This window comes from Phalaenopsis equestris, unplaced genomic scaffold (assembly GCF_001263595.1).
Source record: "Phalaenopsis equestris unplaced genomic scaffold, ASM126359v1 Scaffold000533, whole genome shotgun sequence".
In the NCBI taxonomy this organism is placed as follows: domain Eukaryota; kingdom Viridiplantae; phylum Streptophyta; class Magnoliopsida; order Asparagales; family Orchidaceae; genus Phalaenopsis; species Phalaenopsis equestris.
This window is the reverse complement of record NW_018164973.1, coordinates 679,979-699,541: the sequence shown is the minus strand read 5'-3', so window position 1 is coordinate 699,541 and position 19,563 is coordinate 679,979. Positions and strand designations below refer to the sequence as shown.

General features: G+C 31.9%; 1 protein-coding gene and 1 long non-coding RNA gene across 2 annotated transcripts; both read left to right on the top strand.

Moving 5' to 3' along the window:
• On the top strand, window positions 1-912 carry LOC110028845 (zinc finger protein 7-like). The gene has a single exon (XM_020730861.1). The coding sequence runs from the start codon at window positions 147-149 to the stop codon at window positions 696-698; it is 552 nt and encodes a 183-aa protein (XP_020586520.1). The 5' UTR covers window positions 1-146; the 3' UTR covers window positions 699-912.
• A 4,860-nt stretch (window positions 913-5,772) lies between these two features.
• On the top strand, window positions 5,773-18,166 carry LOC110028841. The gene is made up of 3 exons (XR_002294466.1): window positions 5,773-5,899; window positions 6,112-6,266; window positions 17,824-18,166. It is a non-coding gene; the product is annotated as an uncharacterized LOC110028841 (long non-coding RNA).
• Window positions 18,167-19,563: the final 1,397 nt, after the last annotated feature.

Genomic DNA, 19,563 nt, shown 5'->3' with positions numbered 1-19,563 from the left:
TAAATCTAAAATATATCACATCAAAATGTCATCTTTCTTTCCTTTTTAATTGAACCAATTCCATTCCTCAAAGTCCCAAAGAGCTCAAATTCCATTTTTCATCTAGAGCTCCAATCTCACACAACTCCTTCAGTTTCTTTGCAGAGATGAGCGAGAGAGAGCAACATGAACAGAAAAAACCAGGATCAGAATCAGAAGAAGAAGAAGAAGAAGATGTTTGCAATGGAAGAAGCAAAAAATGGTTGGAATTAACACTCGGACGGAACATCACATCAACAATGGAGAATTCTTCAGACTCCCAGAGCAAACCATCTCCTCCCAAGGTGTTTTCCTGCAACTTCTGCATGAGAAAATTCTGCACTTCCCAGGCTCTAGGAGGCCATCAAAACGCTCACAAAAGAGAAAGAGGAGCAGCAAAGAGAACTCACCAGCCACATAAAATGATTCTAAGTTTTCCTTTTTCTTCTTCCTTTGTTCATTCACTGAGAGTTCAGCCTCGCTCTGTAGATTATAAAAGTCTGAAGCTTGAAGGAGGGATGCCCATGGCGGCAAGGTTCCAAGATGAGCAGATGATTTGGCATCCTGTTGCTTCTAAGGAAGGGAGAAATGTTTCATGGCCGGGGAGTTTTCAGTTGAAGACAAGCGATTCTGAGCAGTCGTCAGAACTAAAGGAGATAGATTTGAATCTGAAGCTCTGATATGTTTATGGATTTGTTCATTTTTTGCATCAAAATCTCTCCTTTTTGGGTTTTGTTTTCAGTAATGATGATCTGTTGATGCTGTCTGACTTATCAAACTAACTACAGACTTATAAATTTTGATCAGAACATGGAGGAATCGCTGCTGTTGTCAAGCAAAAAAGTAGTTTGAAATTGCAGTGTAGTTAATTATTGCAAAGGATTTATTGATTCATTGGCACTCTTTTCTCCTAGATAATGATTTTAAGGATCCAAAGTTGTCCTGAGGATAACCTCTAACTTATCTTTCACTTCTCAATTTCTAGAGAAACTATTACCTGTCTCGACCACACGCTCGGACGACTGTCCGGATGGGCCGCCACATGATCCATGACAACGTGGTTGCATTTTTCCAACTTTTGTCGGGACGTCTTTAATCACATTACATGATTGCGAAGAACATAGTAATATTACACATAAAATTATGTGATGTTATAGTGAATTCTGGAGCTACATAAAATGTCGAGATACGAGTAGTCTGGTTACTGGCTGCGCCCAAGTTAGTTATCAGGCAAGTTTATGGATCAGGCTGGTCGAGCTCGAAAACTTGGGATGAGTTTAGTGTTTAACTGACATGAGACTGACAAAATGACTTGCTTTGTACATGCAAATAATAATAATAGTAGTAATATACTTGAGATTAGTTAGTAAATGTTGGGGGCAATTGCATGCAGAGTTATTGTTGATTAAAATGGTTTAAATTTTTATTGGGTCTTTATGTACATCAATGCATTGTAATTCTTAATTATGTGTTTACATATCGGACACTTAAATTTTTATATTTACATGCATAACACTCAAATGTTTAACGCAACTGCAAAAATATGCTCATAATTAATTTTTTAAAAGTAGAACACATCTAAGTGTTATAAATGTAAATATCAAACTTTGGGTTTTAGATATGTAAATACATAAGAATTGTGTGGTAGGTATATATATATATGTAAATTTCCCTTAAATTTAAATTTGATTATTTTATTTAAATACATGATTATTAGTTCATTTAATTAATTTCTCATGATTAAAATAGCATTTTTCCCTTATTATGGTGTTAGGTCATGTTCCAATGATGATAGAGTAACTCACTCATCCTGATGTTAGAGAAGATTACGAAGCCGGTGCGCAGAGCTGTGTACGGGCTCCAATCTAAGTTTTAAATTTTTTTTTTTAAAAAATTAAAAGTGGGGCCCACTGACATACACTTTTGGTTAGAGATGTTTTTAATTGGTTCACCGAACGCAACTCTACGTACGGTTAACATAGGGAAAATATTTTCTCAATACTGAGAGGGTTAGAATATTTTTCAGCGACGTCACGTTACACACTTTACCTATGTAGGAGAAAGAGAAAGACGAATACGAGAGGTGGGGATAGAATGCGAGATAAGTTATCCAACATATATAAATTATGAAAGAAGCAAACATATTAATATATGAAATCATCATAAGAGTTTATGCTATTAAAGGTCATTACAATTATATGGTTTTGGGAGTGAGGTAGGAGGATGGGTGGTTTCTACAAAAGAAAAATTAGAAAATATAAATAAAGGATAATACATGATGTCATTTATGTTCGTTTATAACCAATTATATGTTATGAAAAATTAGAAAATGTCTTATTTTGGCTAAAATTAGGATATTTTTTTGGTACAACATATTATCTATAGTTGAAAGCTTTTATTTGAGATTGAAATCTCTTATATTTAAATAAATATTTTTTCCTCGATGTAATACAAATAAGACGAGAAATTATATATGAAAATCATAAATTATCGTGAATTTTCTTCAGAGAGATTTTTTTTACTCTGAATAAATTCATATTTAAATTTAATTTTTTACACTTGCGGCGATCGATGATGTAAATATAAAGTCTAATAATCTATATCAGTTGTAGACATAATAATAAACATAAAAGTGGTTTTATTATACTAAAGTGAACGCATTGACAACACTTGGCATGAAGATGAACCAAGCATTATGCTCCACCAAGAAGTGGAGAAAACACCAAATTCATGAAAAGAGCTAAAATAAAGGGTTAGGCTACCATCAACAAAAACAAAAAAAAGGTTTCATGGAAGATCTTTGTCTCACTTTTCTTGGGAGGTATAGTCTTTTTAGATAAAGTTAGAAAAGTGAATAAAATATTAGGATTGTTTCACATGGAATTATGTTGAAAAGCTAAATTTAATTCCCTGATTGACAATTCAAAAGCTCATCAATTGTGCATAGTCGAAATAATTCTCTAGTAGGATTAGAGTGTACACTTCGAGAGCTTGAAAAATTAAAGTTGGGATCCTCTATAAGGAGACTGGATAGAAGATTCATAATAAGAAAATTAACACGAATGTTTAAATGGCTCGGTTTAATATTCCACATCCTTTGTGGAGTGAATTAAAAGGAAAATATCCATTGTTTGAGAAAATAAGAATGCAAGGCTTGCATCTAAGTAAAATATAACACGCTCAAGAAAGAAAGTGAGGTGATTATATTGGTCTCTAGGTGTATAGATATTAACTTTTGATATTAGGTGTTGTCTACACTTCCCCCTTATAGGTGTTTTGAGTATGATTTTATAGTGACACCTACTCCTAAAAGATAAATTAATAACCCATTGAAAAATCAAGTGTCTTGTAATAGAAAATATTGTTAATCATTATAGGTGGTGAACATGGTAGTTATAATGTTTGTCCAAATCATTTGTTGCAATGTAATATCTTCTTTCAATATATTATAGATTTATTGAAGTAAATTAGTTGATTTTTATGAATTTAATGAGCATATTATAAATATATTGAAAGAGCGTGACAAAAGCTATCAAACATTTTTCCATATATTTTTGTGCCTTGAACTAATGTATAAATAAAAATCAAATGATTGTACTAGTGCTTCACATTATTAAGTGAAAATTTTCTATGTGATTCACATTAATGTTCAAAATTTTATATTTGAAAGAAAGTATTGAACGATATAGAGAGCTCTCACAAAATGAGAATTATTGAGGAATAAGAGCGCATTAGGTTTGATCCTATCTTAAATAATTAAAAAGTATGTTCTTATAAAAATGGTAAATGATTATTCCTTATCATAAGCTTAAGATATCAAATTGAAAACTAGTCTAATCATCACTGAATGTTGTCAAATTAGACTGCCTTTTGGCTTATTCACCATACCGTAACAACTGCAACAAATTAAATGACTAGACACATATATGCACAGAAATTCCTCAAAAATAACTTCACATTTAAGGTAAGTTATGATGGATAACATATTTACTCATTATATTTCTCATTTATATACATGCCATTTAAATACAACCAAATTAAATTATCTATAAATATAAATAACATCGTCTTCATACTTTTATTAGTATCTACTATAAAATAATTTTTTCTTACTTCTTATATGCAAGAGTCATCAGTCAGAGGGCCATGACATTGGTATTACACAAGGAAGTAGTGCATTGTATTGATAATTTTATGGCCAAAATTGTATCCCATAAAGATAACATCAAATACTTACATATCATAAATTTGGCATTCAAATACTTACATATCCTAAATTTGACATTATGAAGAATTTATGTAAATATGTTTTTTGGGTATATAATTAAAGATTAAAATTGACATATTGAAGATTAAGACCATCATATAAATTCCATTAATGAGAAGCTGAAGGTATTACCATCATTCAAAAACAGACTAGTTTGCATTTAATACTTATAACTAATTTGTTTGGTAGAAACCAACCTTTCTCCAAGCCAAAGAATGAAGATACCATAATTACACTGGACAAAGTATTTTAAGCAACAATTAATGATAACAAGTAATATATATATTAGACACTTACACTATATAGGAAAACATTATAGGAATTGTTAAGGTATCTTATTAGCTTAAACAAATAAGGAAGGCAATGAAAACACCCTCTATATAATCAACAAATGCCTCGCTATAATAGTCTATTTATCTAATAACTTTGAAATATTAGTTGATATCAATCTTCTCAAATTTGAAGCTTCACTACTAGATCTCACATAAGATTAATTTGATTGAAAGAGCAATCCTATCACATGCCTAATGATCGACCCAATATTGTTAGGTTGTTTAACCACATAGTTCATACTTTGACTAAATTTTATATAAGGGGTTTTTACATATCAACTACTAAAACATTGAATATAAACATTTAACCACAAAAATTTTAATGTAATATTTTAACAACTTGTTCCATTACAACCATTATCTTTTACCCACTAAACATTTTGAATGAAAGTTTTGGGTCATTAAAATGTTATATTTAAAGCTTTGGATGATTAAAATAGTATATTTGATTATATGTTTGGGTGGTTGCTAAAGCATGTAGTTGGAAAGTTCAATGTCAGCAAAGTTGAGCTCATAAAGGGGTTGTATGACAACATATTAGATTTATATTAGTGGGATTTAGTTAATCTTGTAAATCCCAAAATTAGTAAATCCTGTAAGGGTTAAATCCCAAAAACTTTGGCAATGGATTTGATAAATCCAGTCAAATCCTGGCAAGCTCTTTGACAGCTTCTGTCATGATTTAAAACTTTGTTATGTTTATTAGAATAAAAGAAATAACTTTATCACCATAATAAAAAAAATAATTATTAAATTTAATTAAAATCATTTTCAATTTAGTTCTAATTAAGTTTATTAATAACTAATGATATACTAAACAAATTGATTATTAATTTTAAAATTATTAAAAAAAGTACTTATTAAATAATATTTTAACATTAACTTTAAATTAAATAGTCATTAATTATATTAACTAAGAATTACTTAAAATATAAAATATTTTTTTATCATTAATTAGATATTAAATAAGTACAATTAAAAAATATAATATATATTAGCTTAGTAATTTACTAATTAGATATTAAATAAGTGTAATTAAAAATTTATAATATATATTAGTTTAGTAATTTACTAATTAATTATTAATTAATCCTAAGTTAAAATAATAAAATTAACTCAAATTGAAAATAAAATAAAATCGCAAACCTATCTCCTCTTCCCTCCCCCTCTCCCGGCTTCCTAGTTTCGCAAACTCTCCTATGCTGATTAGAGATAACTGAGAAAGCTACAAAGACCCGAAATTCCTATCGTTCTCCTCTTTCAGTCCTGTTCCTACCGAAAGGTAACGCCACATCTTCCTTTTCGCGCGAAAGCCCGTCCCGGATTTACTCAATCTGGCGATTTACGGGATTTAAGGCGAAATCCGTGAAATCCGGACCGTCTGGCAAGATTTAGGTTAAATCCTGCTCTAAATCCGTTACCAGACAGGCCCTAAAGTCTCTTGATGAGCCCTCTGGCTGGTTGATCATGCTAGTTCTCATTTTTTATTGATAGGGATATAGGAGGGTAGCAGGAGGAGGAAGAAGCTAAGAAGAGAGGTGAAGAACGCCATGATCTATAGAAAATGGTCGCTGCTTTCATCGACGGTGGTGATCTGGGGAGGAGTTGCCTCATTAGGTCTTGCTCAGTTCTTTCTCTTCGGCGGAAAGGTGCGATCTTTCTGGAAAAAAAAGCCTGTTTTTTCAGTTCATATAATATTTATTATTTTTTCTCCCCTAGTTTGGACAGAACTAAGAACTAGGGTTTCTGGCATGATTCTTGGCATGAATTTTCTGTTTTGTATGCGATCAATAGTTTATTAATTTGAAGTTCTGGACGGGAAACAAATAACCTAGGGCAAAGGAGTTATTCTGCTGAAGAAGAAGCATATGATTTGTTTCAATTTTGTTGAATTTTTTTTACGTGCTTTTGATCTTTGTTAGTGATTTTATCCATTTTCTTTCTTTGTGTTGCATCCATTTTTGCAGGTGAAGTTTTTATTTATTTATTATTATTTTTTTTTTAAATTTATATGAAATGTATTATATATTTCATGTATTTATTTAGCAATTTTTTCTGGATGCACTTTATTTTAAACAGAGTCTCATTTCACATCCTATATTATGCTTTTTTGTTCATGTTGTATGCACTTCATATGTTTTCAGTTTTTTGGCTTTATCGTTGAATTGCTCCTGCAAATTGCTAAATTCTTATGCACTTTATCATGTAATCAAATATTACAAGTGTACCAAAAATTAGTTATCTTTACCTATTGAATCTGGTGTATGCAGGTAAATACGAATGTTTAGGTGTTAGATATGCAAATACTTTAGTATTATTTGACATGTATGTAAATGCCTCTATTTATACTCACAATTATTTTGTATTTACATATATACCCCACGATTCTTATGTATGTATATATCTAACACCCAAACTTCGATGTTTACAATTATAAAACTTTGGTGTCATAAACATATGCATGAAAATTTGTATTTCACTTTTAAGAATGTAGTGATGGTGGTACTCTTAATGTAATGTTAAAGACTCGAGTTTTATGCATTTAAATATGAATGTTTATGTGTTATTTATGTGTTAGATGAATGTTTATGTGTTAGATATGTAAATACATAAGAATTATATGTTATGTATGTAAATGCTCCTAATTTATTTCACTGCTATCCTTGTGTATTTTGTTGGAATAAATACTTTGGGCCTGTTGCGAATTAGGCAAGATCTAATACAAATCATCAATAGGAAATAAACAGAAGAAAATAAGCTGTGCACAACACCATGAATTTTTATAGAAATTTGGTCAATTTAGGACTCTTTTCACCACTGTTGTAGATTTTACAATGATGACGATTGTGAAAATTTTGCGCAAAGAGTTTGTATAAGACATTTCTTTTCAAAAACAACAACAACAACAAGCATGTTTCTTTATAAGGCATTAATTAGGCTCCACAGTTTAACAATGTCTTTGCTTTGTATCCATTTTGAGGTGGCTCGTATCCGCTAAAATTGCATTTTTTGGTGCAATTTTTAATTCGTTGAACCTTTCATGTTTTGAGTTCAACCACATCTCGAGTTGGATTTACGCAAATTTAAATCTATCAGTTTTCAACCTATTTTTAATACCTAACAGCTTTGTTGCCCCAATTTACCTTCACATTCAGTAAAATCCATGGTGGGATATGATCATCTTTCATTCATGTAATTATTTTATTGTCCAAATAATGTAAAGCCGGATTCCTTGATTTTTTTTTATTTGGGAACCTTTTTATAGATAATTATTTATTTGACAGTTTTATACTTTAAGACAATTAAACTCTCATACAACATTATAGGCTTAAATTTAATCATTTGCAAGCTTATGAATTGGTAGCGTGCACTTTGCTCTCCGTGCTATGTCTTTTATGACCTGACATACTTCAGTTTAATCAGTTGGAAGCTTATAAATTTAATCATTCTGTAGTGTATGTGCTCTCCTATTTTAGAGAGTTGGTTGAATTTTGTTATCTTCTTATTTTTTGTAGATGTTATAATATTCTTTTGAATTTAGGCTTGGCTGCCCTTCTACATCAGGGATTTTAAATTTATAATTTTGCATTTAGGCTCCCCATCTTTTTTAATTTGCACACCATGTCCATACCTATCTTTGAAGGAATTGGGCTGATGAGGAACCTTCTAAAAGCTGTTGAAAATTCTAGAAACTTTTTTGTTTATCTAAGTTTAAGAGTGCTTCTCTGATCAGTAAATTTGGAGAATATCCCTTTATTAGGATCTTCTTGGATCTTGGCTTCCCCAAGTGATATAATTTGCTCTTGTTAATATCTTGACTAATGCCTTGGGTTTATCACTCGAGTTAATTTCTCTATGTAGTAATGTTTTTTCCATTTAACCTTTTTACAGTGGTAAGACATCGATTTCTTTTCTTCGATTATATGCAACTTCTACTCTGTTTCTTTTTTGACGGACAAATTTTTCTTTGTTTTAATGTATTTGAGTGACATGCTATAACTTTGTAGCCTTTTGGTCCTTACTAAATCTCCAACATTGAAAATTTGAATCATCCTAATAGCTTCTCTTCTAAGTTAAGTTGTAGGTATGATTGTGCTTGTAGAGATTTCACATAATTAGAACGAAGGACAGGGAAATTCTCAAGCATTAAGTGAGATTGTAGAAAATTTAATACTTTATTGACATTAAAAGAGAAGTTTTAAGTGCTTCTACCTAAATATTTACCTTTGCATTTATTGCTCTATTGTAAAAAGCAGCTCTAAACCTTTGCATTTATTGCTCTATTGTAAAAAGCAGCTCTAACTTTACATCGGCCATAAACAAAGGTTGTTGTTATGGTTGGACATGATCATATTCTTCTTTAGATGCCTCCTTTCTGGTATCTTCACCCCCCCTTAAAATTTGTGGAGCTTTACTGCGACTTCTCGTTGCAAGTCCTTATTGTTTCTAAGAAGTTGAAATTGAGTCACACATTTTGTAAGATTGGCCTTTGTGTTTTTTTGAGGCATTTACATACATATCACACAATTCTTATATATTTACATTTCTCACACCCAAACTTTTATATTTACACACAACACTCAAAATTTTAATATCACATAAAAAATAACACTATGACCACTTTTTAAAAGTAAAACACACCTTTTCATGTATAGTTTTAAAGCACTAAAGTGCTATGTATGTAAATATGGAAGTTTAGGTGTGAGATATGCAAATATATAAGAATTGTATGATACTTATGTAAACTTTCCTTTTTTTGTTCTAATATTTCAAGACTACTGTTTCTGTTCTCTCTGGCAGAAATAGCAGTTTTGCTTTGCGTGGCCTGCAGCTTTCTAGCCTTTAGCTGGATCTAGGCATGCAATTACAGCTTTTGCCAATTTAAGTCTCTCTCACCCTACATACAAGTAGGGGAATGCACGCATGTATCATCTTATGATCCATAAACCACCAAAATAAAAAAAAAAAAACGATTCCCTTTTTTTTGTTTTTAAAAATATATTTGGTTGGCATAATTTTAATATGTTTTATTTTTTTGTTTTAAAAAACAAATTATTAATTTGTTTTTAAAAACACTCAAAACACCTAAAAGATATTTTGAGTATTTTTAAAAACAACTAGCTCAATTATACAAGCTTTATTTTAAATCAAAACATAAATAAAGTAAAAATAATAAAAAAAAAATTAAAAATATAAGTGACCCCAATTTGGCCAAGATTGTGCACTCTTAGGGTGCATTTGGGGTGGTTGTGCAATGGCGGTGCGCTGCCGCACTGATGCTATTTCTATTTGGTAAAACTACATTTTACCTGCGTTTTCGAAAAGCTGCAACTAAAACTTTGCATTCTCACCAGACCTGACTACTTGCAGTGGCTGCTAGAAAGTTGCGGTCTGATTTTTTCAAAAAATAAAAAATCATAATAGCCATCACAACTTTTTGAAGAGCAGATTCTTCTTCAGCGACTACACAACTGCTTCTTCAAACAGTTGCAACTACCCCAAATAGATTCTTAATCAATAATGATTTGCAATCAAAAGAGAGAATGTAATTTGGTATGCCAAAAAAGATTCTTATTTGAAGTGTTGGATGAAACCTATGAAGATATTCACTTATATAGTTGATATTACTGCTAATCACAAAAACCTTGAGAAATTTTTTCTTTGGGTCTGTTTGTGGCAGGAAGTTGTTGTGGATGAGCTGACTGCCTGTTTGTTTTTTACAATTTTGAAACAACTGTGTTGCAGTTATTTTGGAGCAAATTTTCCCTATACTGTAATGTTGTTTATAACAGAACTATTCATACTAGCACTTTTCATACTTGAAAACAAATATCCAATTCAAACATTATAAAATAAAAATAAACACGTTACTAAACAGTGAGTAGCATGACAATAAAAAAAGACTATTAAAATAACAATTAATAATATGATAATATTATTTTTAAAATACCTGTGATTTACACGATAAGCTGTTCTCTAAGAAAACTCTCCATGCCTGATCACTATCGGTGGTGAAATCCTCTAACTCATTTGCTCACCTAAAAAACTTGCAGTATTTTGCTATTCTTCTTTAACACTTGTAAAACTATCTCCCATAGCTATGTGGTTGTCGCAAAATAAGCAGGGAACATTGTAGTTCGTAGTAGCAGTACAATGCTTTGAAGGTACTGAAAATCCTCGAACTCATCTTTCCTGAAGACTTAAAACCACAAAACACACTCTTAGATGCAACATTATTGAAAATGAATAATAGAAATAATAAATTAAAGTGTTATGCAGTTTTGAGGTCTCAGAGAACACTATATAAACCAACGATTCTGTCACTACAAAAAGACAACAAACTTTATAAAGAAAAAATGTTCTTGATTGCTATTAACCCACGTAATGTCGGGCTTATATGTGTCACATATGTATATCACAAAAAAACCCATCTAAAAAAACCTTAATTATCATAACACCGAAGGAGAGGAACTTGACTGCCTTCATTGGGATTCACATGTGACAAGAACGAATAACGAGATATAGGCCATCCAGAAGTACTTTTAAGGTCGAATGTTTCATCATAGACCCCCAAAATAAAAAAGAAATGCAATAAAAAATTATATTATATATTATATTCACGGTTGCCTCATCGACCATCAATGTGGGAAAGAATACATGCACAAGAACTGAAAATAAAACTGAGACTCAAAATATTTATCACATGTATAAAAGTACTAACACAACAAATAATAAATATTTTCATAACAAATTACAAATAAAGTAGCAACAAGAAAATAGATGTTCTCTCTATTCAACCTCCAACAACAGCATCTATAATTCGTTTTCCCAACTCTATCATCTCGATTGTCTCTTCCTCTTCTTGGGTGTGAGCCTCATGCAAATAAATTCCGGCCTGTGATAAAGATTGTCTATGACGATATTCTTATGCTTCAACACAGACATGTGATTTATCTTCAGTAACCCTATTGAAGTCAATGTCGTTACGCGAAAAATGCCACCAAATTAAGTTGTGGAGAGTCATCGTGACGACCATAATCTGCACTTGTTTGGAAAACAAATATGTAGTCATATCGCCTATTATAACTCATTTCTTCTTTCGAACTTCAAATGTCTTTTCAATGACACCTCGTAAGGAGTGTCTCTTTTTGAAAATCTCTTTCCTACTCCGAGTGACATTGCTAGCCCTATCAAAATCAGGAATGCGATATTTGATACCAGAAAATAGTTTGAGATATTCTCTTTGTAATAGATATCCAACTTCAACCAAGTAATATTTCTCTATTATAAATAGAATCATTAGTATTGCACAAGATATTACTACTTTGTTTGCTAGTATTCGAGCAAACCTAGAGGTGGCTTCAGGAAGTTATACTTATGAGCTCTCGTAGCAAATTTAAATATTCCCCTAGATCGAGTTATCACAAATGTGAAACATATATTGAAATTACATACAACAATCACATTTTGTGTTGGTGATTCGCATCGTCTGATATATGTAATTTTTTCACCGTTGGAAACATGTGCATCAACATGTGTACCATCAATCGTCCCAACAAAATTCTAAAACAGTTATCAAATATATTAGAGGCATTGTGTTCAAATAAATTTAGGGAAATATGAACATATGAAACTATCTTAAAATATACATATAGCAATGGTCCTGTGAAACTTGCACGTGTGTGCTTTGAAATGTAGGGTTTTTGGGGACGATAACTTTTGATGATAAATTAATCAGAGCATTTAGCTCAATTGAGGAAGTCTTTGCTGATGATTTTAGAAAGAGTGTTATATGGTCATAGCTAACACATCTCTTCAAATCATCTTGGACGAGTCATGGAGATCATGATTTATGTGCAATTCTTTTAACAAATCAGTGAAAATAGTTTTTGTCATTCGGAATATATTGTTAAACATATGTAACTCCCTAACCCACTTATTGCCTATGTAAGTAGAAGTCATGCAGGGAGATCGAGCAACATATGAATTGTAATATTTGTACAACAAACATAATGCAGCTCTATTTTTTCTCTTTAGTTTTCCGCTATCAATGATATTCTTTGTGTAAACAAATATCACTAAAAAGAAGATTGAATCAGATTTAACTGCATTTAATATGAATAGATAACATATAACGAACACTCCACTATAAGAAATAATTTGAAGTTGTCAAAAAAAAAAACGAAATCCAAACAACATAAATTAGTCCATAAAATAAAACTAAAAAATTCACACATTCCAATTTTCCTAATGATATCTTAAGTAATTAATCTTACGGTCAACTTTCAGCGACATGAAAAACTCTCTTATGATCGAGTCTTCCAACAAATTCATGAAGAGCAAGTAAAATGACATGTTCTCATCAATTTTTGGAGTATCTTCCAGAATTCTCATAACCTGCTGAATAGAAGTTGCATGTGACCCACTAGACTCAATGGTGCTTGAAGCCACCAATTGGGAGATCTGACTTCTGATGAAAGGAGGTGGGATGTTTGAATCAACTAGTAGATCCTAATTTATGTTGCTTGGGGTCTTCGATTCTAATTGCTCAGATCGTGATCCCCCCTCCCTCGCTCGGTGCATATGCTTGCACCCTTGCGACCACCACTCCACCAAACATACGATCCAACTTATCTTCAAGCTCAGGGTCAATGCCACTAAATTTGATTTTTTTCGCACCTGGTACCACCTACAAATAAATTAATAAGTCTTTAGATTGATCAATGAAAATGTTGTAACTTTAAAATGATTTTACATTTAAAATATTCTCACATCCAATCTTTTAGTCCACCATTATTCAGAAGCATCAATATTTTTTCTTTATAGGATCTCGACCCAAGCATGTGGATCTTTGTTTTAACTCTTTCCATATTTTTGAGTTCTTTTTCAATTGATCTTATTTGTTCTTAAATTGCATTCTTTCATATTTTCTCCCGTGCTTTCTTTAGATTTATTGTATTATGTTATACCAACCTTTCTTATTAAAATAGGTGGTTGGCCTATTTCCCAACTCAACCTCTTTGACACAGAGGTCACAGAATATTATTGTCATCTCTTTATTCCAGGTAGTAAACGAATCATTTTTTTTACCTTGCAGGTAGTAAACGAATCGTTTTTTTTACCTTGCCCAATACAACAACCAGCATGCAAAGAACTAACGAACATAAATTCATTGGAGATAAAAAAAAAAGTAAGAAACATAAAAATTTGTAACGCCACCACCGCACCATAACCTCCACATCACCTACCTTCACAACACACCACTACCTCCACATAAGCTACAACCAACATCAATAGCACACCACCACCATATCACTAAAAACCAACACCAGCATTACACGACAACTTCCACAGCACACCATCTCCTCCAATCCACATGCCACCAACCACCAACATGAATAACACTCCACCACTCCACCACTCCACCACTCCACCACTCCACCACCTCCACAATCACACACCACCACAACCACACCAAACCCTAAACCCTATAACACCACATCCATACCAGACATCAACAAATCCACATACGTGATACCACCACATCCACAACACACAACACCTCTACACCACATCACTGCCCGCACACCGCCTCCAAACCACACACCATCACCTCAACACCACACATCACCACTTCCAAATCACACCACAAAATCCATCATTTAGGGAAACCTCAGCAAAATCGTCACCGCTACCAATTAGGGCAGTATAACACAACCACATAACCCATTTGTATTCAATTAATTTCCATATACAACCACCACCACCACCAAATTTCGGGCAACAACGAACATCACAACACAACCATCCAATTTCATCAACCGAATAACGAACAGGGAACAAAGACAATCAAACCAAAAATATAACGGAGAGTCCAATAAAATTGCAAAATCCAACAAAGCAATCCAACCACCTAAATCCATCAACCGAGTAGAGCGCCAAAAACCGAAATCCATCAATTGAAATCCACCCAAACTCAAACATAATAGCACGACAAACCAAAAACATCATAACACAACAAAGAACTGAAATTTTCAGCTGTAAATCAAAATGCCTTAATAGAAGGTCGTAGATAATATCATGGGGGCAACGTAGATCCAATGATCCAAACCCAGCCGAAGAATAGAGGGGTGAGGGAGAGGTATCGGGAAAGGCAAACTCACTGCAAAAATCACCAACTACTAATTCAGACTGAGCTGATGAACAAAGGTGAAAGGGAGAGGAGAAGAGAAAGTAACCAAATCCTTGCCCAGATTGAAGAGGATCGAGAGATCTCATTTAGGACAAAAATCATGAGAGACAAGAGAGGGGAGAGCGGATCGAGAGCGGGGAAAAAGCAATCGCGAGAGCTTTCAACGGGGTAGGGAAGTAAATGAATCGCTATGAACGCGGCTGCGGGGTCAAAACCGCAGCTCGCGTTTCATATGGCTTTCCCAGAAATGCGGCTGCACTGCCCTAACCAAACGCTCCTAGTTGAGTTTTCAAGCCACACTGCCGAAAACAAGTCTCGCCAAATGGACACTTCCTCCCATTTTAGCTGTCCTCATTTTGTTTGCTTGGACTTTAGCATTAAATATTAAATGGATTCACTGTTTGGCACTAATCTTAAGCAAACTAGAAGCTTAATAAGTAAAACAACGCAAGGTAAGCTATTGATAAGATTACTCTTTATCTAAATGCTTGTCATAATTTTTTTAAATAAATAAAAAAAAAACTTAAGAGAGTATTCTTAGTAATTTTCTTTTGATGCAGCGGCTAGGAAAGAGAGGTGGTCTTTTAGGGAGTGAATTGTGGAGGTGATTTTATTCTTTTTTGGTTTTTGTTATCTTTTGGTGGGTGATCTCTCCTTCTTAGGAGGGTTGGTTAAATTTTCTTATATTCTCTTTTTTCTTTGAATTTGGTCTTAAATCTTTTCATACTTGGCAATGTCTCTCATTGCATTGAATTGATTATTTTGTTTTTCAGTTCTCAATCTTTGCTAATTTGCACTCCCATATTTTTGCCTTCTTTTGTGGAAATTTGGTCTTAAAGAGTTGTCCTTAGAAAAGTTTGCAGAAAATACTTATCTTATTGTCTAAATTTATGAGTACCTTTTGGATCAACAAATTAGATTGATTTATATTATTAGGATCCTCCTAGATCAAATTTGGCACTCTACACCTTCATCTTAGCCCTGTCATTGTAGGAGTTAGAGTTAGGTTGGATTTGTTAGAAAAGGTAGTGGCTGATAAATAACAGGCCATTCTGCAAGAATGTTAAATGTAGTTAACATACTTGGCTGCACAGCCTTATAAATCAGGATTTTGGAAAAAATGTCATTAATTTTTTGTTGAAATTATTGTGATTCTTAGAATATCTGAAAATATGTTATAAATCAAATACTAAAATAATCTTTACAAATATTTAATAAGGATGCCAAGCAATAATGTGGAAGAACAGCCATGATTTCTTGAATGAATTGTAGCATATTCATTTGAATTTCATGCAATGAAAGTACAAATATAAAACGTTTAATGAAAGAAAATAAAACTCATTAATTAGATTATGAGCCCTATTTGGGACGACTAATAATACCTATAAAATTAGTTGCGAAATATTTGTAGGAAAAATTAAGTTTACGTAGATAACACCCTCTTTTTTTTATGTATTTACATATCTAAATCTAAACTTTACTATTTTACATTTACACCATCCGAATCTTTCCTATCACATTAAAAACACCACTATTATAACTTTTAAAAGCTGAAATACACCTTTTCATGCATAGGCAAGGTGACTTACATGTAAAAATTGAATATATAAATACATAAGAATTGATGGGTATGTATGTAAATCTTCCATTTTTTTTTCTTGAAATGATAGAATAAGTGCTTTCTCATAATTTCCTTATTCTAGCATATCTGGATATATAATGCTCCTTTCTGCCACAAACATTTCCTTAAATGGGTAAAATGTTGCAGCTAAGTAGAAATGAGGCATGGTTTGTAAAATAAAGCTGCCAAAAAGCTGCTTCTCTGTTGATCTAACAGCTCTGAGTATATAAATGCCTTGAAAACAAGGTGTAAATTGTAATTTGTAGTTTGTGTTACATATAATCTTAAGCATCATAAGTTTAGCAGAAATCTGAGTAAATGCATAAACTTTGACTGATTCAAGTTTATGTTTTGTGTGGAATAATCTGCAGCTGCTTTCTTATTATATTTTCAGAAATTTATACAGTGAAAAACTATTATTTAAAAAAAAAAAAAAAGATTTGCTATTGTATGATAGCTGAACGCTGCTCTTCAACTCTTTTTTAAATAAAAATGGGGCATCTACATGCATCCCTCATTCTGATCTATTTACCCATCTAACCCCAAAACATTCATATTTACATGCATACCAATCAGATCTTAACATTGTACAAAAATAACACTAGCACTACAAAAAAACGAAATGCATAGATTTATGGCATCGTTGGTTTGTTAAGTGTAAACATCAAAATTTGGGTGTTAGATATGTAAGTACATAAGAATTGTGCGGTATGTATGTAAATTTCTCAATAAAGATATTTATAATACTTAACAAAGCTATAAATGAAGTTACTTTCTCTAAACCAGCTTTGCAAATGCTTTTACAATAAGTTACAGTCGTCCCAAACTGACCTCTAGGCTTTATTGCAGCAAATATTTTGATTTGTCATTTTGGGGTTATATAAATTAGTGTTTCTTAAGGACAAAATTTTCAATATTTTTTCAAAAATGTCTTAAAAATGCTATTTTGGGAATTCATAACATAAATGTTGGTGGAAAATTGGCTTTTTAACATTTAGGTGGTGTTTGGCTGTGACTTGGTTTTACGTTAAATAGGATTTATCATATCCTCTTCGAAGGGAATCGACGCTGCGAATGATGATGAGGGATGACCGAACAAATCCCATAAATCTGCCCCGTAAGTGGATTTAATAAATCTTGATTTACGTTGTAAATTAAATGGAATGCAAGGAACAGAGACGATACATGAGAAATTTTGATTTAACGGAACGTTGGATTTAATTTTTATTTTTTTTTATGTTTGGCTGAATTTAAGTTAAATCCATAACTAAATCCTGTAAATAGTATATATTACCAGACACCGCCTAAAAGTGTAAAATCAAGAGCAATTTCTTATGAAATTTTGAGTTAACTGGCCTCCATCAATAAGAGAGCAAGCTTGACATTTTTGCAGGAGAAGCTCCATGACTATTTGCGCAGCGAGGGCGAGAGGCTGCGGCAGCTGGATAGAGCCAACATATCAGCTGAGAAGCATGCCTAGATGATTTCAGAGGAAAAAGGCAGTAGAGGAGCATTCCACTTATGTATTTTTTACATCCAAGCCCACTGTTTTAATAAATTGTCACAAAGTTTAAGTTTTTATTCTGTGAAAACTTTTGAGGCTGTTCTGCACATCTGTTCTGTTCTTTCTTTTATGCTTTTTTGCTGTCATAAATGGAGATTATTGGGCTCCTTCACACAAATAGACTTGTTGCATCTTTCATCTTTTGATGTAAACTATAATCAATAGCTTTGCCACACAATTCTTGTGTATTTACATATCTAACACCCAAGATTTTATTTTTACAGTTGTGTCATCTTGGTGTTATGAATTTATGCATGAAAATAGGTATTTCACTTTTAAAAACTTTGTGATGTTGATAGTTTTGATGTGATGCTAAAAATTTGAGTGGGTATGTATGTAAATATGTTTCTTTAGGTGTTAGTTATGTAAATTTATTATTATTTTAAATAAAAATAAATATATAAAAAATGTCTATTTTTAATGTGAAATCGATATTTGGTCGAGTGGGCACCAAATATCGATTCTCTCGTTGAAAATCATAGTGTGCTTGCTTCTGATTCGAAGAGTCCGCATCACGAAACTCGAACCCATAACCCAAGGGATTTGCGTTAGAGGCGGCACTAATGAGTTCGGTCATTCGCACATATAAAAAATATATATCCATATAAAAAATATCATAATTTTAAAATTTAAAAGCTAAAATATATCATGTCATATATAGGTAAAATGAAATTTATGTAAAAATTGAAGTTTAAATTTTATATGCATAAATTGAGTGGTGTCTATGTAAATCTTTCAATATACAAATGAGCTTGTGTGCGCTTCAGAAATATATTACTTTATGGTGTGATAAAATTATTTCTAAAGTATATCAATAATTTCAAGAATTAGGATGCAAAAGGATAGAGGCATTGAAAATTTCTTATACATTTATATGTCTAATATTTTAAAATTGATATTTATATTTATAACATTTTGGTATCATAAACATATATATGTTATGCATGCTGGAAGATCAGAAACTATCATGCACTCAAGTAGTTAAAGACAAGTAGTGAGAGAGACTTGAACTTTTATGTGGAAAACTCTAAAAGAGGAAAAAACTCATAAGAACTAACTCAGTTGAAATAATCCATCATAAATGATGATTACACTGGTCTACCATTCTCTTTAGTTAGGGAGCTGAAGCGACAAAGATGATCATTGTAAATGTACAATATTGGTTCATCAAATTAAGATTTCTTAAAGAAAAATCTTATTAAATCAAAAGTTCTAATAATTTCTTTTAAAATGAATTCTCTTTAAGAATTTCCTCTTTAAGAAATTATCTCTTTAAGATAATTAAAAAATCAATTAAGATTAGTTAAACCTTTAAAATATTTTCTACTACTTAAAACTACTTCTAAATCAATCTTAAGTTTAAAAGGGATCCTTCTTTAAAAATCAAACTTAATTTGTTTTCAAAAGAAAATCTTTTTAAAACCCCTGAACTTTATATATATAAACTTGTCAGGCTCCCTTTCACTTTCTTAGCCTAGGTAAAACTTATATTCACCTGATTGAGTGATTACATAATGAATACATTTCTCTCCAGAAACATACGATTTTGTAGCCTCAAAATTTTGAGTA